Genomic DNA, 23848 nt, shown 5'->3' with positions numbered 1-23848 from the left:
GTTTCGTGTATTGTACGCTTTCAGCGGCTGTATCTGCGAGCGTTGCACGTGATTTTCGCGTCGTCAAACGTGTACACGAGTTCCGCTGGTGACACCGATGCCGTACCGGGAAGCGTTCAGTACACCGACATCATCAGCATGGGGGTGCAGAGGTCCTCGCGGACAAGCGTCAGGGCGGCCACTGCTCGTTGCCCCCGTGTAGCCATGCGCTTCTCGATTGGAATCGAGGCTTAGGCGCTTTGGTTGCACTCTATACACTGCACGCGTTGGACGGGAATCGTGCTGTTTCGCCACGCCTTCTAAGGAGTCGGCTACTGAAGCAATACAGCGACATAGTGCACCCAGTCGTGTTGCCGGCTGTACAGTGACCCACGGGACATGCCTCTCCGTGCGGCTCTGAAGCAGCATGCTGCTCGTGGCAGCCGACCGAGGCAAATACTTGCTTTGGCTCTCCCAGGTCGCCAAGAACGCTATCATGTTCATCACGGGACCAAATTTGGTTTAAATGTGTTTCAAACGGGAAACGACCATGCGTCACAGGGAAATTCTTGTCCAGCAGTGCGAGTTCGGTTTCTGATCGCCTTCACGAGAGCATCTCAAGCCATCAGCAGAGCGTCTGAACACATGGAACTGGCACTGCTCGCCACCTGAGACATGCTGGTAACCAAACCTTACAGGGTGCGTGACCGCCGCTTCTTGCTCATTTGCGACGCAATGCCCGTGATGTGACTGAAAGGAAACTCGCTGCATCCATGCCATGCACTGAGCCGCTGTGTTGTGACGCTGCGCTCCCCGTGGTATCCGGTGCAGCCGACGGGGCGTCAATGCCGGCCCTGACGGGCATATTGAAAGCCAAGCGATCCGGTGATCGAATCGCATCTGTCATTGCCGGGCGGTGGCTGTGATCAAGGAGCTCGCGCAGCAAGACAAAGTGCAAACGCTGGACGAATCAACGTCACATTTCAGAGATGGATTGCTCTGTCCACAGCAGAGTGTCCGAAACAGAATCATAAAGAGAGCTGTATCGCTTACGAGTTCTTTTATGTAGGTCGCGGGCCAGCTGCTCTGCGAACCAACGGGAAGTGCGATATGGACCCCGTGAAACCTGGCCGCATGCGGCCTCGAGGCTACGTCCAAGCGACTGCCTCAAGTCCTGCGGTGCTTCAGAATTGATGCTGTTCATTGGTGAGGCTCTCCATGGTTGCTCTACGCTCGTATCAGCCGACATGCCTCGAACTGGACGATGTGAACTATTTCTGGGCGTACTGACCCAAACACCAACCCTGGTTCCGAAACATACCCTTTGGCGTACGTTCGCATCGAAGTCGAAGCCGCAATTCCTTGCAAATAAGCGCAGAAGAAAGAACACTTCCCACCAGCAGGCAAAAATCCTCTATGGTCGGAGTCTGCGCATGGATGGACATGTCCATGCTCGCAAATAATACGCGATCGTCGCGAAACCGACAAACTTCTCTCCTCCGCACTGCATACCGCTCGCGCCAGCGATCAGTTCGCTTCATTTTGAAGAACCCAAACCGGTGTATCAATACCCTCTTCTCCGGGCTACTTTCCTGCGCCATGCAGTTCAATGCAACGATACGCGTGCACGTCGTGGTAGCGAAGAGCGCGTCGAGCGCAGCGCCATGGCAGCCGCGCCACTGGACTCCTGTACAATCCAGTACAAAGCAAACACCTCGAGCGCGACAGGCAAATCGTGCACCCTATTGCCCGGCAACGCGTGATGGCGCGAACGCTGCATCGCGCTGCATGATCGCAATGCGCGGCGACGTTCCTTACGGGCGATGCGTGCGTGCGTGCGTGCTTTCAAAAAATTGTCCGCCGTGTAACACCCCGGATGCACGTTTCTCTCGTGCTGAACTTTTCTTTTATTCTGGACTGACTGAAGCGATCCGCAACTGGGAACCTTTCCTGGGCCAAGTTGGTAGTCTCGTATGGATATTACGTCTGCAGCGGCGATACCACGAGCGTATATATCTGGGTTGGCTCATCAGGAACTGTGCTGGAGTGCAGCTGCGCTTTCCGCCAGGTGGAAAGTGTTGGCGCGCACATCGTCAAACCAATTATCAGCCCGCGCGATTCCGAAAGACGTCCAGGAAAGCCTTGACGAGACCCAATATACGGATACTTCAAATGTTGGTGGAGGCGGTAGCTTGTGGCCGCCACTGGTTTTGCACGAACGCGTCGGTGCAGGAACGTTTAGCACTGTGTACAGGGCCGTGCTGGACCAAGCGTGCGCTCAAAATCGTGCATATGCCGTGAAACGCTTCTACAAAACGAACGAGCCGCGACGAATACAGCAGGAAGTGCGCTTTCTGTGTGGGCTCCAAGGGGAGAAAGGTATTCCGCGCCTTGAGGGTATCTTTCGCCGGGACGATGAAGTCTGGATGGTGATGCCGCTCTACCCTAATGAGCCGTTCCGTCTCCTGATCGCGGATATGGGCATCGACGATATGCGCGTGTACATGCGCGCGCTTCTGGACGTGCTCAGTGTTCTGGAGCGGCATCAGATCATCCACAGGGATGTGAAACCGGGAAATTTTCTCTTTCATCGCAAGCATCCAGACGCCGCGGTGCTTGTTGACTTTGGCCTCGCCCAGAAATCCGAGCAAACGCGAAACCGCGACTGCGATTCCGGGCAAAACTTGTGGCGGGATCCCAGGGCGCAAACCGCTTGCCGGCAACTTTCCTCAGGAGCTAATGCAGTGGACACGGTATCCAGTGACCGCGATCGCTTGGATGACTGGCGACTTGCGATGACGGCGCCCGTTTTCACACCGACGCCAGCTAGAGCGCCCGCATGGAAAGTCTCTCGTTTAACAGAGGATCGGACTCGACGTAGGGCAGTAACCATGGAATCGGCAGAGGCACCGCGGGCGGGAACTCGCGGATTTCGTGCACCCGAAATTCTTCTGCGATATCGTGATCAAGATTCCTGCATCGATGTCTGGAGCGCGGGCGTCATCTTTTTATCCATGCTATCATGTCAATATCCGTTCTTTCGCGCGAGCAGCGACGAAGAAGCCCTCCTGGAACTCGAGCAGATATTCGGGACCCAGAAACTAGCGTCCGCAGCAAAAGCCTGTCGACGCCCTTTTGTTCCCGCGAACAATTTTCCTGGAGTGGACCTGCGCCAACTGTGTCTCCAGCTGCGGGTGGGCAGGCGGCCGAACACAGCCTCCGAGACGGAAGTTCCAGACGAGGCCTTTGACCTCCTCAGCAAGATGCTCGAACTCAATTGCCGCCGACGTCTACCAGCCTCGGCTCTTTTAGAGCATCCCTTTGTGAGAAAATCTTCCTCGTAGATTTGGGAAGATTTCGGGTTTTTGGCCTTTATGATCCTCCGGAAAGCTCAGTGAGCCATTCTTTGATGGTGCACAGTACCACCGCTGTTGTAACTGCAATCGTCGCACCGCGTGCAGATCATCGACCTGAGGAACCGGGCTCAGCGTCCGCGACCTCAACCGCAGTCCCTCGTGAAGCATCATCCTAGACCAGCCACGATGCGACAAACATCCGAACGATGAAGGACTGCGTTCAAGTAGCCCGTTTTTTCTCGAATGCTTGCAACACAATCTATGGCTTGCCCGAAGCACCGTATCTGCGATATCTTGCAGCACTCTAGCCGAGTCTCGCCCGATTGCAGACGCTTCGCAGAGCCGGCACATGAGCCCGTTTCTCCGATGCCGCTGACATCGAATCTCGCCCTTACTTTGCACGAAACCACGTCTTCGCGTGAGCGACCGAAACAGCGAGGTCAACGCGCAGCGGTTCACGGAACGGTTGACGCATAAGCCGAACGACAATTGCTTCCGCTTCTTCGACTGTTTCTTCGGGCCCCTCGAGGATGATCTCATCGTGGACCTGGAGGATCATTCGCCAGCCAAGTTCAGCCAAACGTGCGTTGCTATGAATGAGCAGCATGGCTTTCATAACAACATCGGCTGCGCTACCTTGGAGAGGGGTGTTAATCGCTGCACGTTCCGCATGGCGAGCCGCATTCGTATTCGGGGAGTTGATCTCCGGCAGAGGCCGCCGTCGACCCAGCAGCGTTTTCACGAATCCATGGGTTTGCGCGAACTTAATAGCGCGCTCCTGCCAGGCACGAACCTCGGGTCGATCCCGGTACCAAGCATCTACGGTCTCGCGAGCTTCTTTCAGGCTGGTGCCCCAGTCTCGCGCCAGCCCAGCTGGCGTTTTCCCGTATGCGATTGAAAAATTGAGTGTTTTGGCCCGACGTCGCTCCCCTGCGTATACATCCTTGAGCAGCGGCTTCGACGAAGTGGCCTGTCCGTTGGCATTGGGCTCGGGTTCAAGAAGCACGTCGCCGCGGGCAACGGATTCTGCGATGTACGGGTACATGCTGCTCGCCGTGCGCGAATGAAAGTCGCCACCAGCCTTAAACGCCTCAATCATGCTGCGGCAGTTGGCGATATGCGCAAGTAATCGCAGCTCGAGTTGGCCATAGTCCGCTACAATCAGCGTATTGCCCTCCTCGCAAGTGAAAGCATCCCGAACACGATAGCGATCTTTCTCTAGAGCGGGTTGATTTTGCAGATTCGGCCGCCGCGACGACAACCGACCTGTTTCCGTGTTCAAGTTGAGCGACGCATGAATGCGATGGTTCTTATCCACCATCTTCTGCAGCGGATCGATGAAACTGTCGAGCAGGGTGCCGACTGCACCAGCCTCAAGTAGCGCCTCAACGGCTTTGCACGCCGCAAGCGCATCCTCCGCGCTCTCCCGTCGCTCTTTGGTGAGAAAGTCATACAGGAGCCCGCCCTGGGCGGGACTCGCGCTCGGCGTGCCCGCCAGTTTCCGCAGCACCACCGCCGTGCAAGCCGGCCAACCGCTTGCAGTGAACGCCACGGGCGGCAGCCCGAGACCGGATATTTGTATGGTTCGCTTCTTGCGGGGCTTCTTCCCCGCGGACTCCACGACCTGTTCCGTGTTCTCGACCTCGAAAGTGCGCTCTGCTGGCAACAATTCATCGGTTTTCTTGTTCCGGACCGGGGCGAAAAAGAATTGGCGCTTTTGATTCTCCGACTCGGCATTCATGTGGATTGCATCAGCACAGTAGCGCGCTGCCCATTCTCGAAACATTGCAGTGTAACGTTGGCGGTCGGCTTCGGCTACACGTTGCGCATCTTGGAGTCGCGCAATATCAATCTTGAAGCCGATGCGTTCCATATCGGTTAAGACCGCACCAAAAGGAACGAAACATTCCGTATAAAGGTCATACATGGTTCGCTCCGAGCCGAGGATCTCCTGTTCACGAAGCAGACGCTCAAATTTATCGCGCAGATACCAGGTTGCCTCGGCATCATAGGTGCTATACTGCACCCAGTGGTACATGGTCTCAGGGTCCATCTGGAGTTCGCTGGTGGACGGTACGATAATCTCCTTGCCTGGTTTTCCATTTTTCAAAATACGAGGCCGACCGAACAGCTCCCGCATGCTGCGTTTCTTCCGCAGCAGAAAGTCTTCCGTGAGCGCCTCCAGAGAGTAACGCAGTCTCGCTGCGTCCAATAGTCGGCTCATGTGCATGGTATCGCCGCCGAATCCTCGACAGTCGATGCCGTGGTTATAAAGGACCGCTCGGTCGAAGCTGTAGTTATGCCAAACTTTGGGAATTTCCTCATTTTCGAAATAAGACTTGAAATAGTCCAGCGTACCTTGTGCGTCGCCAAAATTGTCGATCCAAAGGCGGGGTCCATTCCCAAAGTCTACACGCGGCCCACAGAACGCCGAGAGACAGATCACCTGACCTTTCCCAACAGGGGAGTCCTCTGTCGGATCAATGCCAATGGTTTCCGTATCCCAAGCGTGATAACACTGCGAGTGCTCCATCCAGTCCGCTGCGGTCGGTGGATACAGACGCTTGCACTGGAGCGTGTTGTCCTCGTGGAGCACACCGTTGCCATTCGAGTGGGTACAACCCTCCGTTATGAGACGCCATCGCCTCGGCACCGAAGCAGCCCGACGTCCGTAAAGAAGCTCCGACTCTTTCTGAAGTTGCCAAAGCCGATCAATCACGCGCAACGCACTTGCGCGGTTGCGCACGACGGTTACACCAGGCGGCGGTGACCTTTCGAGCGTGGCGGCAGCGCTCTCGCGCTCAGGCGCGTTCAGCAACTGCAGTCGCTGGGCGGTGAACTCGTCGCCTTCGGTTATCTTTGCCGCGCTCGCCTGTACCAGGTTCACGGAGCTGAACTCGTCACCAACCACGTCCGTTTCCTCGTCCCAGGTACTAGCAGCCGAACGGCGGGCGTTCGCACACAGCCAGCGTCGTCGAGGCACAGCAGGCACGAGGGCATGTGCCCGGCGCCACTGCTGCCAAACGTTTCCGTCTCTTCGCAGAGCGGGACGCAGTGCGTACACGAATGCGCCCAGCCACAACCGGCAAGACCCTACGCCTAACCGCATGATAACTGGACGCGTTTCAAGACGCTTCACCGGGGAACTGCGTTGGTTGCACTCCGTTCGCAATGTCAGCGTAGGCTGCAGATCATGGTAGCTCTCTGCGGGTCTCTGAAACGACGCAGCGCAGCGCATAAACGCATACCGCAGCCAGCAGCGAGCTGTTCAGTTGACGCGTCTGAGGTGCGTACTCCGGCCGATGCGCCGTCGGCCGCGCGTTTCCATCGACGCAGCGGAGGCACGGTGTCCATAGCGCTGACGCTGCTATGTCGATGATGGAGATATTCGGGATACTATGCTTGGTATCTATAGGGAAGGATGAGATGGGCATATACAAGATGCTGTGCTTGGTATCTATAGGGAAGGATGGGATGGACATATACAAGATGCTGTGCTTGGTATCTATAGGGAAGGATGAGATGGGCATATACAAGATGCTGTGCTTGGTATCTATAGGGAAGGATGAGATGGGCATATACAAGATGCTGTGCTTGGTATCTATAGGGAAGGATGAGATGGACATATACATGATGCTGTGCTTGGTATCTATAGGGAAGGATGGGATGGACATATACAAGATGCTGTGCTTGGTATCTATAGGGAAGGATGAGATGGAGATATTCGGGATACTATGCTTGGTATCTATAGGGAAGGATGAGATGGACATATACATGATGCTGTGCTTGGTATCTATAGGGAAAGATGAGATGGAGACGTACGGGATACTATGCCTGGTATCTATAGGGAAGGATGAGATGGACATATTCGGGATACTATGCTTGGTATCTATAGGGAAGGATGAGATGGACATATACAAGATGCTGTGCTTGGTATCTATAGGGAAAGATGAGATGGAGACGTACGGGATACTATGCCTGGTATCTATAGGGAAAGAGCGGATAAGAAATAGCCGCTGGTAGACTCAACAAGGATTTGTCAGGGTTCTGGTACGGATTGCAATTTCTGGTGGTGCGCCAATGTACAAGCTGCGGCACATACGATACCTCTGGTGGTCGTACTCGAGCATCCAGTGGCGGCTTTGGCGCACTCGATACGCCCCGGCCGACCCAGATCTCGACTCTCCCGGGAGCAGCGTCCGCTCGTGAATATCGAACATACCGACACCGCGAGCGCTTCGAGTAATGCGTACGCGCACCCGTGTCGCCGCACTGACCAGATATGTTGTGTGCTGCGCTGGGCTGTGGCGTACCCGCCGCCCAGCGACACATCACGCGTCTACATACTTCCATATTTATACTATGTTGTACGGCCCATGCGTGCAGGTGCGGCATCGCGATGTGCGCTGGCGCAGTGCGAGGCGCCCCGCCCGCCACAGACGCCCCAGGGCGCGATCATCGACGCCGCACCTGTCGTTGCGCACGCCGTGCAAACGATCGTACTTGAAACTGAAGTTGCTGTTCCTGGGTATCTCTCCTGGTCTGTTCGTACGTTTCTGAAGCAGTGCTAGCCATGCGTGCGGCGTGCATCACTACGCGTTTGAGCTTTGTCCATCCCGGAGGTACGGGGACGCTGCAGCGCAGTCGTGTGCATCACGCTGCGTCTGGGTTAGCGTCTCAAGGTTCGCCGGCGTTTCGCTGCGGGGGTGTTGTGCTCCCCAAGAGACCGGCCCGAGTCGGTGCTGCCGTCTCCGCTCCAGTGCACTCTGTGGGTGTTTCACGTCGCGCGCTGTGCTGTGCGGTGGAGAGCGCATCATCGCCGTCGTCACCGATGCCGGCAAGCGCGGGTGACGCGCAGACGAAACCCGTGTTTCTTGGCCTTAGCCGAAAGCGCTTGAAAGTCGGTTTTTGGTTCTTCATGTGGTACCTGTATAATGTCGTTTTTAATATCGTGAACAAGAAGACGTTGAATATGTGGTCGTATCCTTGGGTTCTATCGACGATACAACTTGGCGTCGGAGCGCTCTACGTGAGTGTGCTGTGGCTGCTGGGATTGCGCCGGCGTCCGCAGGTGAACGGAAAGCTCATTCGCTCTCTAATTCTGCCGTCTCTCTTCCACACCATAGGCCATGCGACAAGTTGTTTATCTTTCTCGTCGGTAGCGATTTCCTTCACGCACACGGTGAAGTCGGCGGAACCAGTGGTCGGTGCACTGGGTTCCGCGCTCTTTCTCCACGAGTACTACTCGCCCATGGTGTACTTTGCCATGATTCCCATTATCGTTGGGGTTGCACTCTCATCCATCAGCGAGTTAACGTTTACGATGGCTGGTTTCCTGAACGCGATGGCGAGCAACTTTGCGTTTGTCGCTCGAAACGTAACCTCCAAGGTGAGTCTCGGCGACACCAAGAAGGACGCCAGCTTGACCGCCTTCAACACCTACGGTCTGATCACAATCATAAGCTTCTTCTTGGAGCTGCCCATGGCGTTGCTCTTTGAAGGTTTACCGAAAGTCGCGTCCCGCATTCCGGGAATCGGCGCTGGCACTGTGTTCGGCTACATCGCAGTGGCGAGTCTGCTCTATCACTTGTACAACGAAGCATCGTATGGCGTACTGGAGGATGTTTCGCCATTGACATTCTCGATTGGTAACGTCGTGAAGCGTTTAGCTATCATATTATCCAGTGTTATCGCATTTGGTACGATCATGCGCCCGCTTAATTGGCTCGGTGTGGCGCTCGCCGTCGGTGGTACCCTCATCTATTCGTATGCGAAGCATATGGATCAGAAGAAAATAGACGCAGCCAAGAAAAAGGCCGCCTGATCGTTAAAGCTTCTTTCGTGAATGCCTGATCATGCGGTCGCGCGGTTCACCAGCGCGTGATGATGGTGAATCGAGATTCGCGTCTGCTGAGCAAATGGATGCGTTCACCTCGCGGCCTGGAGGTGCTTCGGTCGGCTATTGTTTAAACACAGCATCGCCGGGTTGCAGGATTGCACCAATCTTGTTGATGCGGTGACGTGTGCGACAGCAAACGACGAGCACCATGCTATGCTCGTCGACTTGAGCAGCTGACACTGGTGTCTCTCAGGGATACCCTCTGAATTGTGCGTCCATGCGTCAAGAGTGCGTCATCGAGGCGATCACATCGACACAGGTTGTCTTGATGCGGTTCTGGAGTGCATACCGTGCTCTACAAAAAGCCACTGCTCACTCATGATCATAGAAAAAGCGGCATGATGTGCTTGCGTCCTAGCAACTTCGGAAAAAGGAAAGCATCTAGGGGCAGTTGCTGGAAAAGCCGCCGCTCCCGCATGATCTTAGCAAGCACGGCATGGTATGCTTGCGTCACACAGTAACTGGAGGAAAAAAGGGAACGTCTCCCCGCAGTTGCTGCAAAGCCGCCACTCCCATATGGTCGTAAAACGCACAGCTGGATATTCTTGCCTCGTAGCAAGCAACTCTAGAATAGCAGAAAGCGTCTGTCATCGGCAGCATGTGCTCGTGGTTACACCCAACAGGTCGCACGTTCCGTGGGCATACCCGACGGCGGGCAAGCGCGCAAGCGAAGCTCGTTTGGTGCAAACCGGCGCCCGAGACGCTCCCCAGGGCTGCTGCGCACTTCCTTGACAGCGCTTCCTCGCTGTATTCCTATGTTCGAGGCGATTCGTTGACTAGAGTCAAAAAAGGCCGAGAATAAATCGAAAATGCTCCGGGCGCACCGGTTGCACGCTCAAGCGCGCCTGCGAGAACAGCAGCATACCGTCCAGTGGACCGCCCGGCGTTGCATACTGTTTCAACTCCTCGAACGGAATCGGTCGCGGTAGCTTCAACTGAAGTTTCACGTCCACCGCATACCAGCGTGGTTTGTCGGGAGTCGCACGGGGGTCGTACGCCTCGGAGTCCGTGCTATCGAATTGGGTCTGGTCGACGTAGGCTTCCCGGACGATCTCGACAATGCCCACTATCCCCGCTTGCTTACAGTTTGAGTGATAGAAGAGGGCAAAGTCTCCAAGTTGCATGGATAGTAGCACGTTGCGGGCCTGGAAGTTACGCACGCCGTCCCAGCTGGTGCAACGCAGAGGACTCGCCGCAAGGTCATCAACGGTGAACTTGCGCGGCCCTGAACCCTCGCTTTTTACCAAATAATACGCAACGGCATGCTTCTTCGCTCCAAGGCGATGTTTCTGGATCTTTTCCGCCGAACGATCGGGTAACTGAACCGCTTCTGCTTCTGGGGAAGAGCGCTCGACCTGGGCTCGCACAGCACCAGCGCGGCGACTGCTCGCAGCACAAGTACCAGGTAGTGATCGTTTCCGCAGTTTCATCAGAGTTGGCGTTACTGGGACCAAGAACAATAACCCGGTCCCGAATATCGTTCCAAGCATGCGGAAACCGCGTGATTACCTCTACGACGATCAACTCGTTCAGCACAACAAGGTGCAGCGCGGGTTGCAGGAGGGCGAGGGTCATTCCAGTGCCCCGCGGCGACGTGCACAGCGTCCTGGCACCGCTGGACTCGACGGCCTCTTCGCTGAGCGTGCTTCAAGAGGTTTTCTTTCGATGGCGATTACGGAAATACCGTCTTGGATTGCGTTGAGCCCAAGTGTGCCCTCAGCGAGAAAGCACAATTCCACTGCTTTGGAGAGGAGCAGCGAACGTTGCTACAGCCGGCATCGCTGGTGGTGCATGGCTCGCGAGCGCCCGCGACGTCGGGATGCTTCCGGTCCACCGAGTGCTCGTGACGGCCCTAAAAACGGCTATGGTAAACCAGCTAGCTTTGCACAGAAACGGAACGGCAACGGGCAAGAAGCCTTGGCTTCACCCCCAGGTGAAAAGCGACGGCAACGTTCGGGTTCATCTGCGAAGCTGCCGCCGTCTCCGGCGGTCGAAAAGAGCCCAGCTGAGCAGGTGGAAGCAGCGTCGGCTTCCCTGATAGACTCGTATCTCATACCCGGTGACAGCGAAGCGGAGATAGCGAATGCTGACGCTGACTTTTCCGCTCTGGTCGCGAATGCAAAAGTGCGGGCGATACTGGCTGCAAACGGCATCAACGCACCGACCTTGGTGCAGCGTCGTGCGATTCCTCTTTTGAGAACAGGTCAGAGCGGCGTGATTAAGGCGCCTACAGGCTCCGGGAAGACATGGGTAAGTTATGGATTATGCGCTGCGGCTTTGAGGAACTAGGCCGAAGTTTGACGATCGGACGACGCGGCGGCGAGCGCCAGTCGCGTTGCTGAGCGCTTAGCGTCCTATCGATGGAATGCGGCCGAGAGCAAAGAGACTTTCCGTCGGTTGAACGACGCGAGGGTTGCTTCGGGAGACCGAGACTCGCTCGAGTCGTCATGCCCTGCCGCTCCAGGCCGGGCAACGGAAGCGCGAGCCTCAGTGCTCCTGCTGAAAGCGAACAAGAAAACTAACCATTGAAGTGAGCTGGCATCGAGTTTAGGCATATCTGCTACCAACGATCGATACTCTTTGCGAGGAGATTGAGCGGGGCTCGGCACGAAGCGCGCCTACCTTACTCGTCATGGTTCCGAGTCAGGAACTAGTCGTTCAGGTCGTCCGCGAATGTGAGCGTTTTGCATCCTTGAGCATTCGAGCGCAGGGCCTGATCGGCCTGACCAGTGTGGAGAGACAGCTCGAGCGCCTCCGCAAGTTGCCACCGCAGGTCATTGTGGGTACCCCGGGACGCCTGATCGAGGTGATGATCGATCGCAGAGGTCGTAGGCTTCCCGCGGCCTCGTTCGAAACCGTGGTGCTCGATGAGGCAGACCGCCTGCTCGAAGGTGTTCACTTAGAGGAAACAGAGCGCTTGTTGCGCCATTTTCGCTCGCCGACGTCGTCTGGAAAGGAGCGCCAGTTTGTTTTTGTTTCGGCAACTAGCGATCAGCCGCACGTTTTGCGAACGGCGCTACAGTGCACGCGTAAGCAACCATTCCTACTGCGCACCGGGCATGGTGCCGACACCAGCCAGGCACTGCTACCGAAATCCATCCGTCATTTTTACCTCAAGGTGCCGGACCATCTGCGAATGGACACCATTCGGAGGCTCACCTATGCCGTCACCCGATTGCTGGTGTCTCCCGTGGATCCACTGAAGCAATCCTGGGACGATCCCGATCATCTCCGCACCGAGAATCTTGAACTCACCAACGAAGCTGTGATACAGACTCTGGTGTTCGTGCCTGATCAACGCACGGCAGATATTTACGCAGAGAGACTCGATGCACGAGGCGTCATTGCGGCAGCCTTATCCGGCCGCATAGAGGGCAGCGGTCCCCGAAAAAGCAAGTTTCAACGGGCACAAGTCATGGACTACTTTCGGAACGGCATCATTCGAGTGCTGGTTACAACGGAACTGACAGCTCGCGGTCTCGATTTCCCGGATGTGGGGCTTGTCATCAACGCAGCGGGCTTGCCGACCGACCCCATTCACTACGCACATCGTGCAGGCCGGACTGGGCGTTTTCACCGCCGCGGCTGCGTTGTGAACCTGATATCGCAATCGGGGCAGCAGCTCTCCATTCTGAATCGCCTTGTACGAGAGGTTGGAGCCGAGCTCCTCGAAGTGCAACTACATCGCGGACTTTTGCGCTGGTCTCGTTGATCTGCAATTTAGGTTCCTGCTGGGTTCCTGCATCTGTGTAGGCGTTGAGGGGCAGTTCAGCGCTTGCGCTAGAAGCGCTTCAACGCTGAACTGCATTGTACTGTAAGCGAGTGCAACAACAATCGCCAGGCATGGGCCGAATCGGGTGACGTCTACCAGGGTACGACCAAGGCGCAACGACAGTGCAAGTTTCGGTGACATACGCAACCCCGTGACCGAGCGCTGCCTTCATAGCGCGGAAACCATACTCCATAGGATGCTATCTTTGTGGATTGTGTGCGGGAATGGAGCGCAATGCCGACGGGTGTCGTCGTCTGGCCAAGCGCTGCAATTACGATGCATCGCGGGTACCGTATATCATGATGTATTCGTGCATGTCACGGGCAGATGCGAACGAGCTGATCATCGGTGTTGCCATATCTGCCGCAACAACTGCACGCGATGCCTGCATGGGGCTCTGCAACCGACGAAAAGTCCCTCGCAACGCTTGCCTGGTAGCTATTGTCATCTCTGGGGAAAAAACATATCTCGCATCGTATCGAGTTTGGCAGTACGCAACGCACTCGATATCTGATGGTAACGAGCGATTGTACCGGAACGATGCGCTCAGGATATCTTAGGGGGGAAACGCGCTGACCATGAGCGTTGATATTGTATCTTGCCTGTCGAAGGATGATGCGTGCCGTTCCTTGGAGTCGCGCTCGGTCGCTTGCCATCGAGCCCATGCATACCCTTACCCATAAAGTCTCGTATTTGCCGGGTGAACGAGCGTCGATGGAGCACAGCGGCCTGCAAGGTCGGGAGCAGGTTTGCGCAATCACCGCTTGTTCGTAAAGAAATCCCTACGATTCACGCGGAATCGGCAGCAATATCATTGCTTTCGCGAAACGAGTAACACGGCTTGGGCGTTCATGATTCGAACGCAGCGGGGTACCGGCAACGACATCGGTGCCCCAGAGCGTGATGATTCAGAGGCGTGCCCCGATTAGCTCGGATACATGTGGTGACGAATCATCACAGCTGAAGAGCGGGCCCTTGTATTGTAGTGTGTTCGACTGAGCGCGCTCCATGAGGGTTGCAGACGTCCTGCAGCTCCTGGTCTATCCACTGTGCTCGGGTAACAAGCCTGGTTCAGGGAGTGCTAGCGTTGCGACCTCGCCATGAATGCCACACGATAACTCACAACGAATCTCATTGTTCGGGTACAGCCGCTACGCTGCTGCTATGTTGTTTGGTATGACCGAAGGCTTCAGACCGAGTCATGGTGAGCGTGCCGTATTCGGAAACGTGACTCGACGGAGCCGCATCAAGAGCGAACCAACGCGATATCGAGACTGGAGTCGCGTCGTATGCCGTGCATGACGACGCGTACGAAGCATTTGGAGCCTTTTTCCTGTGACTTGGCGGCTGCTAGCGATCATCCATCGTGGCGATAACATCCGCTCGGTATCGTTTTGTATGTACTACCTGATCAACGATCGGGGCCGTCCGCCTTGACAAGATTATTCAATTGATACGCTTTGGCTAATGCTGTCTTCGGGTACAGCTCGCTTCGTCATTTGTTCGGCATCCGGGGCCTCAACTGTCGTTGCGTACTCGACATTGGCATTCGCCGGTGATGCGTCCGCGGATGCGGTCGCCTTTCGCGACGCAACGTCCGTTCGTAGCCAGTTGCGAGCAAACCACATTCCTAGTGGGGACCAAGCGGTTGCCAACGCGATAATGAACCACATTTTTCGAGGCTGCCGAGCGCTGGCCGGGCTCGCAGGACAATATCGCTGCAGCAAGGTGCCGCTCATCCAGCCAGTGAAAAACTGTACGCCGAATAGTGGCAGGCTCGCCAACGAGGTGTAGGTGCCCTCGCTACCACGCGCAGCGATTGCCATTGTGTAATCGTACACCCGCGGCGAGTACACCGCTTCGCCCAGAGACAGCGTCATGATGAACAAAGCCACCGTCCAGTACCGATCACCGAGCATCATCCAAAACACCGAGAATCCCGAAAGAAATGATCCGTATAGGATCATCTGGAAATGATCGATATGACTGGTGTAAACGCCAAGAACCGGCACCAGAGTGATGATCATGAATGGATTAATTGCATAGAATAGTCCGAATGGGGCACTTTCACCGAACACTCGAGTCATATACTTGGGTAATGTTGCGTCCAGGTGCCGGAAAATGAGTCGAACACCCACAATGAGCGTCGTGAAAACGAGCAGGCGCCAGAAGCGCTGGTCCACGGCCAGGCGCCGCAGGGATTCCAAAACCGTCTCTCCCGCAAACGGTGAAACAAAATCACGAGTTCGGCCTTCTGCGTCGACTTCGATTTCACGGACGCCCAGGAGGATGATACCGAACATGGCCGCGCTGGCGAGCGCACAGGTCCAGAAGAGGGCGCGCAAGTCCCAGAATCGGTGGCAGAGGTCCACGGCAGGCCCGGCCAAGAGCGCTGCAACGTTCATGACCGTGTAGAACAACGAGTACGCCACTGTGCGAGTACCGTCTTTGCCACTCGTATACCGCTTGATGCATATTGTTAGCACAGGCACCCCAAGACACTCGGCGAACGGAAGCACCGTGACCAGCAGCGTTGTCACCACGAGGCGTTGCGAAAGCACCGCCAAAGCAGTGCGCCCAAGCGTGCCCAGCGCTGCACCGAAAAGCAACGATCGACGTGCTCCCAGACGATCGATGAGCCAGCCACTCGCAAGGCCGTACGCGCTGGCAACGACCCCGTAGAGCCCGTACAGTAGACCTGCAGTTTCGTCATCGTAGCCGAGCGTCTCTGACAGGTAGAGGACGAGCGCTAACGAGAGACTGAAGTATGCATAGGAAGAGAGTAGTTTCAACAAGTAGATGAGCCACAACTCTCTCGGCGCTCGTGCGAGTCTCTGCCAAAGCGCACGCATACGAAGAGGCGAGACGTAACGGAATTCGGTTTCGAGCGAGTCGTTGACACAGAGGCCAGCGTTCCGTGACCGATGCCCTTGAGAATAGCGCGCGTTGACGTATCCATGATTCCACGCTCTGTTTCCAGGCTCCGTTCGTTTTACTTCCTCTCGGATGTGCTGGCGTTTTCCTAGGCTCTATCTTATGCCGAGTGCCTGCTTTGAGTTCCAGCCAAAGCGCCTATATCGTTGGTAGGGATGCAGCACCACGCTGGAACGGCTTTGCCAAACCGCATAGGGCGTCGGATCGAGGGATGCTCCATCTGACACGGAATCAGGGCTAGTTATCATGCTGGGAGCCTGCGATCTGCACAGACAAACGTACTACCTGCGACAGCGCGAAGCGACACACTAGATGTCCACTAGGACAAGCGCAACGCCCAGACGCATGCTACCCGCTCCGAGTCCCAGAATTACCTGCGCTGCAGAAGAGTTGCTCAGATCTCACCACAGCACCTGCCACTGCAGAGGAATACGGAGCGATTGCACGGCAGACTCGTCCGGCCCGCGGGAACCTCGGCCTAGAAGGCGAACGTTCGACAGCACGAAAAGCCCTACCCTCTTTTCATGTTTATCATAGAGAGGGAAAGAAATCGTAACGTCGTTGCAAGTTAGTGGTTAGTTTCTGCTCTTTGTTCTATATATTGGGGTCGGGTCGCGCACCTCCATATTCCGCAGCCGAGAGCAACGACGCGCATCTCGCCGTTGAGGAGGAACGCGCTTCTAACGAATAGCGTTTCGTTCTACCGTACAAGATATATTTCGGTTAAAGTTGTGACAAAATACAGTCTTTCATTTCAGTTGTGCTTCAAGCGTCAAGTAAGTGGATTCAAGAGATTTTTCACGGTTTATAGCAGATGCGTTCAAAGTGTGTTTCTTCCAAAAACATAGCATTATGCAGAAGGAAGTCGAGGATCTTGCTGGGCCGGTATCACCGGCTGCCAGAACAACACGAAATTCACAACCGAGTAAAAAGGAACAGGAGAAGAAAAGAAGCGAAAGCCGGAGGTCCGACGTCAGAAGCTAGCCGAAAGATTGCAGATCGACGAGATAGAGGTGAAAGCCTTTCTTCTATGGAATATCAAGGATCCCTATGAGGAAAAGCTGCCAGAGGCTATCAGAAACCGTGTCGCGTCCAGCTCCTTGAGTGTTTGCAAGGCTTCTTCAGGAATAATCCATTTATTGAAAGAGATGTACGATTACGTTATGGAATTGAAAACGGTCGAGGTTCCGGAGGAGCTTTTCAACGTTACCTGCAACAGACGCCTAATGCTTGGCACGGGGGAAACGTCGAGGAGAAACGAGCGAGTGCATGCCCTCCATGAAAATTATGCTGAATACCGCTTCAACGTTATTTTATTCAGGGGCGACTCGGTTGTTTACGAATACGGCGCAATCAAGTACCTCGCGAACCCGAACAACCATATGAACATGAACCCCGAACGTTTCATGATACCCTCCATCTTTGCGCTGTACCCGGGCGGCTCTCGCAAGGCGAGATGTGCCATCATCCATGGCTCGAACAACGATCGCCAGCATGAAGATGAGAACGGATTCGTCGACGAGAAGACATCACACACAGGAGAACGAATGAAGCCTCTGTGATGCGTGCAGCGCGCTCCGGGAGCACCGAGCATCAGCGCCCTGCTTGTGTCCATTCGTGTCCCAGCTGCGGCGATCGCGCGTCCAAGCACTGTGTCCCCTCTTATCCATACCATCCATAAATCTACAAATTATTACAGTTTCTTCTAGACCCCATCGCGTGCGTGGCAATTTGCGGCGAGCAACCGACGTGCGCGTCCATGATGCCGAAGGCGCGATCTCAACGTCTCGGCGCGCTGCGCACCCATTTCCAAATCCCGCCGGGCGCGCTCGATACGTCGATGGCGCGCACGCGCTTGAACAGTGCGCGCTACTCGTCGTCTTTCATTGGACTATAGGCCTGGGCACGGCTCCTTCTAACACGACGCATATGTTTTGGCTGAAGCCCGCACAGGCTCGATCGGAGGCAACGAACGCACTTGCCGCAACACAGCCCGGGCGGCAGCGCGCACTACAGGCGTCTGTTTGGCCGTATGCGTGGAAGCGTCCACCGCAGCGCACTACAGCTGTTACGGAAACGCCTTCGCCGCCTCCAGGTCGGAGCCAGTGGTGGCGTTCTCATGAGTCGAGCTCGGTTGATTCTGGCCTCAGTGTTGGCTATGTATCGCCGAGTTCAACAACGCTGAGCGCGGGCTGCTCGAATGGACGTGTTGTGACACCGTCTACGTTGTTGGTGCGTGAGCGACCGGGGATACCTCGCGTTCGCTGCTTGCCGCGAGCTGCGCTAGCGGTCGGGACTGGCGCCTCAGAGAATGCGGTGGAAACGGAGGAGGCAGAGCGCTTGCGTTGGCGGGAGCTTTTTGGAGAACTGGTGAAATTGAACGAGAGCCTGTCGAAGCAGCCTGTGCTAGGCGGGTCGACGGTGGCGATTGGAGGGCGGCGGCCCCCGAGCCCCGCGGTTCTTCCAGCGAGTTTTTCAAGCTCGGAAGACGATTTCCGGTTGCGTCTGAACGAGATCAACAAGATAATGCTCCAACGCTGGCGCCGAAAACGAGGGTTAGGCGGGGGCGGTGGTCTCTGGGGGCTTCTTGGCTTTGGGCCCTGGGCGGACGACAGCCAGCAGTCCGTCGTGTCAGAGTATGATGCGACATCCGGAGCACCGTCGTTGTCAGCGGACTGCCTTCCAGGGCCACCAATGGACCGTGACATCGGGATCAGTGGTCGTGGAAGTCCTCTGCGGTGGCTCGAGCGCCTCTGGGATTTCATTTGGGAGCAAGTCGGCCTACCCACTTTTGAATCACCGCCCACTTTTGTTCTTGACGCTGTGAAACGGTCAGCTGTTGCTGCATGGGAACGCGAGTTAGCTGAGTGGAATCCTTTTTGGCTCAATGAGACCAAAATGACGAGGAACTGGACATCGGGGGCGACGCCAGGGGTAGGATCCCGCTCCAGTTCCTTTCTCGGTGGCACCAGTGGCCCGATGACGCCTTGTCATAGATCGTGCGATCCGCTGCGCTCGCAGGCCGGCTCTGTACCCGCGTCAGTGGAACGCGGTACAGGTGGCTGTCGTGCGACTGCTGACAGCGACACATCCGCGGAACCGAGCAGTACGGGATCAGGGGATGCTGGCCGAGCTCGATCGACTGGAAGCGCCACAGCGTCATCGTTTCCAGTCGTAGCACCGGAGCCGAGACACCTCGTACCTGCAGAGCATGGGGCAGAGCGCTCGCCACTCGCTTTGCTACCTCGAGATTTGGATGAGCGCACGTCCAGCCGGCCGCCTGTGGACGAGGAGCGATGGACTCCTGACGACGGAATCGGCAATGCAAAGGGTGTCCACGAACCGGTAAGTGATCCTGTCCGCGTCTCGTTCACGGATGTCGAGGAAGTTTCCGTGCTATCGTATATCCGGTCTGATGAGGAGTTTCCCATATACGAATTGATCGCGGTCGATACTCCGTTCGGACCGGCGATCGCTTTTTTCGAGGATGCACAGGATGCTCATGAATCGGTCATGTGTATGGACGAGGCCAAGTATCCCCACCTGACTTTTGAAACGATCGATTTTCAGCGCGCCCTGGAGTGCTGCTATTATGAAGGCAGTCATTTCTTATGGATACCCAAACGTGGTCGGTTACCACAAGATGTTAAGACTGTGGGAACCTTCAATCGCGAAGGCGATCCAGACGTGCTACGAGCACCCATAGATTGGCACGTGTGTGCCGCTGAGAAACTGTATCCAGATGACGATCTCAGTGCTGATGAGGCGCTGCGCCGCCAGCGAATTACGGCGGAGAACGAAATGCTTGCTCGTGGCTTCATCATCGAACCGATCCCTGCGCCCGAGCGCCATGTATTTCCGAGCTCACCAAAGCGTACGGCACATGCCGACGGATATTTGTTCAGTATACGACCTCGAGCGCAGGCGGGATCAGCTTGTGATAGCCGATGTGATGCCAAAAGTCCAGCGCGGGATTCACCGGCCGTGGGCCAAGCGCAGTAGGCGAACGCCATGCCTGCGGTGGCTCGTCTGCATCAGTGCATTCTCCGCGTGCCGTCTGTCCGAGAGAGCAACGACACCAGCGTGCTACAAGGATTGCGCTCGCTCTGCGACAGCGCAAGCGAGTACGATATGCATTGTGTCTGATCATGACGACTCGCGTGCGGTTCGGCAAGCACCAGACGCATGGCAAGGCCGCTGGCACCGCTGCAGCGCAAGAATAGAACGCTTTCCGAAATATTTTTTGGAAGCTCGCGATGGACCCCTGACACCTAACACGGCAGGCAAGTTTCAAACTTTGGGTCTGTTGGACCGGCACCATGGTGAACAAGCACGGCGCGCTGCACAGTCGAGGGCATCTGTCGACGCCAGAACCCAACGAATTCTGCGCGTCGACACACACGCTGACTCCGCGATCTTCACGTGCACACGACCCGTCCAGGTGATTAGCTGTCGAGATTCGCTTCGTGAAACGCGCGACAGCGACAAATCTATCCAACGTGTGCACCGCTTATGATGGCTCCCAACTCGGTGCATTCCCCGAGTTGTCCCGATCCAGCGCTTATGGACCCGGCTCCGGCAGCTACAACTTGTCCTGCAATCTCCGAACACGCACTGTTCGATGCATGCACACGACATCCGTAGCTGGTGGTGTCAGCAGCGTATGCTGGGTACGCCCCAGGCGTACCGCACGAAACAGACTGTGCATACGGGTATCGCACAGAGACGCCAACATTCTCGGAGATGTGGATCGACGCGATCTTCGTGATGCTGTACAAAGCAACTGGACAATACTGAATATTTTAGAATCTACCTACACATTACTGCACACTAGACGTCGCTGCCGCTTTGTGATCGCGTACGACGTCGCGTTTCCAGCGCAGCGAAAAACCTACTGTAGAACACGTCATCCCGTTGCCTAAACGACTCATGTTCGTAGCGCTTGCGCTTTGGCGGCTAGGACCAGAGGCACGTGGACGCCACTCTAGACCAGCTTGTGAAAGCGTTCGCAATCGGAACGGGAGCAGTGTTCGAAACGGTGTCCATTTGAGAGGCGGCGCAACGACCAGGATGCTCGCTGGCAACGAGTCCGCCAGCAGGCCACCCGCGGACCCGAACGAGCTACTGATCGTCGGACCAGGAGTGCTTGGTCGTGCGGTGGCTGCGATGTGGCACGAAAAATACCCGTCGTCCCGAATTGTGGCTGAGAGCCGCACACCTGCGTCGCACGGCGTCCTGCGTGCGACCCTGCCGTTTCTGGAACTGCGGCTTGCGGATGCCGCAACTTACGGTCTCGATCGCTTTCGTCGCGTCGTCTTCTGTGCACCACCGTCGCAAAACGAGGACTATGTTGCCGCGGTTCGTCGCGCAGTGGAGCGATACTGGGTCGCACGCACACCAGACACCGAAACGGCTGCGTTTGTTTTCACCTCTTCCATCGGCGTGTACCGCGAGCCTTTGACGCCGACGGTGCTTCGCGAAGACTCGCCTGTGGTGACGGACCCGACGGAGCCGGGCGCGTCACCGTCGGCACTGAAACTTCTGGCGTGTGAACAAGTCGTACGCGATGCCGGCGGTACGGTGCTTCGATTGGCCGGCCTGTACACGTTGGAACGCGGCCCGCACCGCTTCTGGCTTAGTCGGGGAACCGTCACTGGTGGTCCACCCGACGGGCTCATCAGTCTCGTAAGCTACCATGACGCGGCACGTGCGGTTGTAGCGGCACTGGAGCAACCGGGTCTCGAGCGCGAGACGCTTGTCGTTGCCGATGCAAAGCCGCTCTCGCGACGTGAGATCTGCGAGGTCGCTCGACGACATCCGATGTACGCAAAGAGCCCAATGCCTGTCTTTACCGCAGAATCGGAAGCCGTTCGTGGTGGTGGCAGTGCTCGACCAGCGGGAAAGCGTTTCGATACTTCACGTTCGCGTGCCAAATTAGGTCAGTTTCGGTATGATTTTGAATCGTTCGAGGAGTACGTACAACGGTGCGTCGAAGAGGGCGACGATGCTGCGCAGGCTCCTGTACCATTGGATCGAATCTAAGCGCGTGTATTTGTGTCCAGCGTCCATCTGGGGACAGAGAAGTGCTCGAAGTCGGTTGGAGTCCTCTTCTGTTTCAAAACCGATGACGTCTACCGGTACTGGACTCGTTGATGAACCTCGGTCCGGGAGAGCGAATTGGCGTCCTGCTCGGCGATGCTCGGAGGAGAGAGCTCTCTGGGTCGGAGCGCGTGCGCGACCGTCAGGAACGCCTGACGACTGCATCTTGTGCTTCAGACGACCGCTTCACCGCAACATGGACCCGCGAGCTAGCAGCCCCTTGGGTAGCAAGCGCACGGGCAGGCACGAAACGCGATGGACATCATCAGCGGCTGAGCGCTGATACTCGGGGCGCGAGACAAGCGCTAACGCTGCCACCAGCAACAGCGATCGAGTACGACGAATCGCACCGTCTTGCTCGCAAGCGATGCGCGTACGATATCGGAGCACGCCCTTGACGGGCGCAGGAAGTCTCGCGGCAAGTTCCGAAACGGCGGTTCACCAAAAACAAAATGGGAAGAGCCTACGCGGTGGTGCTTCTGCTGGAACGATTAGGAAACTGCACCTGCTTTGCTTTCTAGCAGTCAAGTTCAGGTGGGCGCTTGTCATCGGGCATGCGTTCATGCCTTGCAAGAAGCGTCATCGAGCACGCGAATTCATGTTAGTGCGCATGAAACGCAAAACGGCAAGCGAGGCCGCGGGGATGCAACCCGCGCTATCATCGCTGCCGATGCCGCAGACGTCATCCACCTACTGCTTACAGACGATGATTAGAACTGTGTCTTGCACCACGCTCGAGCGGTTGCAATGAAGATATACACTACCAGTATTCTTTATTCACCATCTTTCGAATGAGTCTGTAGGCGAGGGTGTGCAGAACTGGGTGTTGTGGCCCTGTTGCATGTTCACGGCTGCTTGCTGGCTGGGTTACGCGGCGGTCTGGACGGATATCACCGCCGCCGCCGCCACCGCCACCACCGCCACCAGCCGCAGCAGCAGCGGTACAGATACTCACCGCAATCGTCGTAAAATGGAATCCAGCACTGCATGACGACGCCTTTCGGACTGGGAACTTCCTAGTCTGGGCTGGCATGCCCGCTTGTACTGAATCGACGTTCGTATCGGATAGCAAACGAATGCTATGATGCTCCAGCGGACGCAATGTTGGTGCTATCATTGCTGATCGTGTCGCTACATCTGGGCATTGTGTCGCGTTCCGGTGAAACGCTTAACGAGGCCAACTCGACTTGAGTATATCCACAGCATGAACTCTCTCCGGCTCCGGATCGGGTAGGCGTTGCGGTGTCATGTCGGGTTCGGGATTCGACGATACCGAGATTCGTACGCGTGCATCTTGACCGCGACGTTTGTTCCGCTTGTCTACAGGCCCAGGAGTCTCTGTCCCTAAAGAGCTGTTCCCGGGGTGGGGATCTCGTATCCGAGTTCGCTGCGGTTCCAGAACGCAGTCCGCCGTTTTCATTCGACGCTCATTCCGACAGAATCGATCATGCTTCTCAGACGAATCGAAGCATTGGCGACGGTAAAAAGGCGGGTTTATCCGACATAGCGGTGATCGAGTTGTCGATGAACTGTCTTCTCGGGCGTCTTGTATTGATCGATTGCTTGCGTACGGCATGATCCGATGGTGGTGAGCGCCACACCGAACTGCTGGTACGAGTGCACCGTATTCTGACATGTGTCCTTGCAGTATCTGGTCGGATGACGGGGCCGGCTGCGTCGACGGGTTTACACCCACGTCGGCATGAAAAGAAGCGGGCCTTGTTAGTCGAGTGTACGATATAATTATTTTTCGGGCCTCTTCTCACGATCACCGCCACGAGAATTTGCGAGCGTTTTCCGCAACTGGAC

General features: G+C 56.2%; 8 protein-coding genes across 8 annotated transcripts, besides 2 other annotated features; 5 read left to right on the top strand and 3 right to left on the bottom strand.

Moving 5' to 3' along the window:
* Window positions 1-1952: 1952 nt before the first annotated feature.
* CYME_CMO271C (cell cycle protein kinase CDC7) lies at window positions 1953-3323 on the top strand (the record flags this gene model as incomplete). Its single annotated transcript, XM_005537591.1, has 1 exon — window positions 1953-3323. The coding sequence occupies one exon, from the start codon at window positions 1953-1955 to the stop codon at window positions 3321-3323; it is 1371 nt and encodes a 456-aa protein (XP_005537648.1).
* Window positions 3324-3726: 403 nt separating this feature from the next.
* Window positions 3727-6573, bottom strand: CYME_CMO270C (plant organellar DNA polymerase; the record flags this gene model as incomplete). Its single annotated transcript, XM_005537590.1, has 1 exon — window positions 3727-6573. The coding sequence occupies one exon, from the start codon at window positions 6571-6573 to the stop codon at window positions 3727-3729; it is 2847 nt and encodes a 948-aa protein (XP_005537647.1).
* Window positions 6574-7908: 1335 nt separating this feature from the next.
* Window positions 7909-9159, top strand: CYME_CMO269C (probable glucose 6 phosphate/phosphate translocator; the record flags this gene model as incomplete). The annotated part of the gene is made up of 1 exon (XM_005537589.1): window positions 7909-9159. One exon carries the CDS (start codon window positions 7909-7911, stop codon window positions 9157-9159), a length of 1251 nt encoding a protein of 416 aa, XP_005537646.1.
* An 857-nt stretch (window positions 9160-10016) lies between these two features.
* On the bottom strand, window positions 10017-10724 carry CYME_CMO268C (hypothetical protein, conserved; the record flags this gene model as incomplete). The annotated part of the gene is made up of 1 exon (XM_005537588.1): window positions 10017-10724. One exon carries the CDS (start codon window positions 10722-10724, stop codon window positions 10017-10019), a length of 708 nt encoding a protein of 235 aa, XP_005537645.1.
* A 175-nt stretch (window positions 10725-10899) lies between these two features.
* On the top strand, window positions 10900-12946 carry CYME_CMO267C (similar to ATP-dependent RNA helicase; the record flags this gene model as incomplete). Its single annotated transcript, XM_005537587.1, has 2 exons — window positions 10900-11484; window positions 11786-12946. The coding sequence occupies 2 exons, from the start codon at window positions 10900-10902 to the stop codon at window positions 12944-12946; spliced, it is 1746 nt and encodes a 581-aa protein (XP_005537644.1).
* Window positions 12947-14448: 1502 nt separating this feature from the next.
* On the bottom strand, window positions 14449-15858 carry CYME_CMO266C (hypothetical protein, conserved; the record flags this gene model as incomplete). Its single annotated transcript, XM_005537586.1, has 1 exon — window positions 14449-15858. One exon carries the CDS (start codon window positions 15856-15858, stop codon window positions 14449-14451), a length of 1410 nt encoding a protein of 469 aa, XP_005537643.1.
* A 2011-nt stretch (window positions 15859-17869) lies between these two features.
* CYME_CMO265C (hypothetical protein) lies at window positions 17870-19942 on the top strand (the record flags this gene model as incomplete). The annotated part of the gene is made up of 1 exon (XM_005537585.1): window positions 17870-19942. The coding sequence occupies one exon, from the start codon at window positions 17870-17872 to the stop codon at window positions 19940-19942; it is 2073 nt and encodes a 690-aa protein (XP_005537642.1).
* Window positions 18328-20661: a sequence feature (possible transcribed region).
* A 208-nt stretch (window positions 20662-20869) lies between these two features.
* Window positions 20870-21982, top strand: CYME_CMO263C (hypothetical protein, conserved; the record flags this gene model as incomplete). The annotated part of the gene is made up of 1 exon (XM_005537584.1): window positions 20870-21982. The coding sequence occupies one exon, from the start codon at window positions 20870-20872 to the stop codon at window positions 21980-21982; it is 1113 nt and encodes a 370-aa protein (XP_005537641.1).
* Window positions 21983-23518: 1536 nt separating this feature from the next.
* Window positions 23519-23848: part of a sequence feature (possible transcribed region) that runs on past the window's edge.

Source organism: Cyanidioschyzon merolae, chromosome 15 (genome assembly GCF_000091205.1).
Source record: "Cyanidioschyzon merolae strain 10D DNA, chromosome 15, complete genome".
NCBI classification, from domain to species: Eukaryota; Rhodophyta; class Bangiophyceae; order Cyanidiales; family Cyanidiaceae; genus Cyanidioschyzon; species Cyanidioschyzon merolae.
This window is presented reverse-complemented; position numbering and strand designations above follow the sequence as displayed.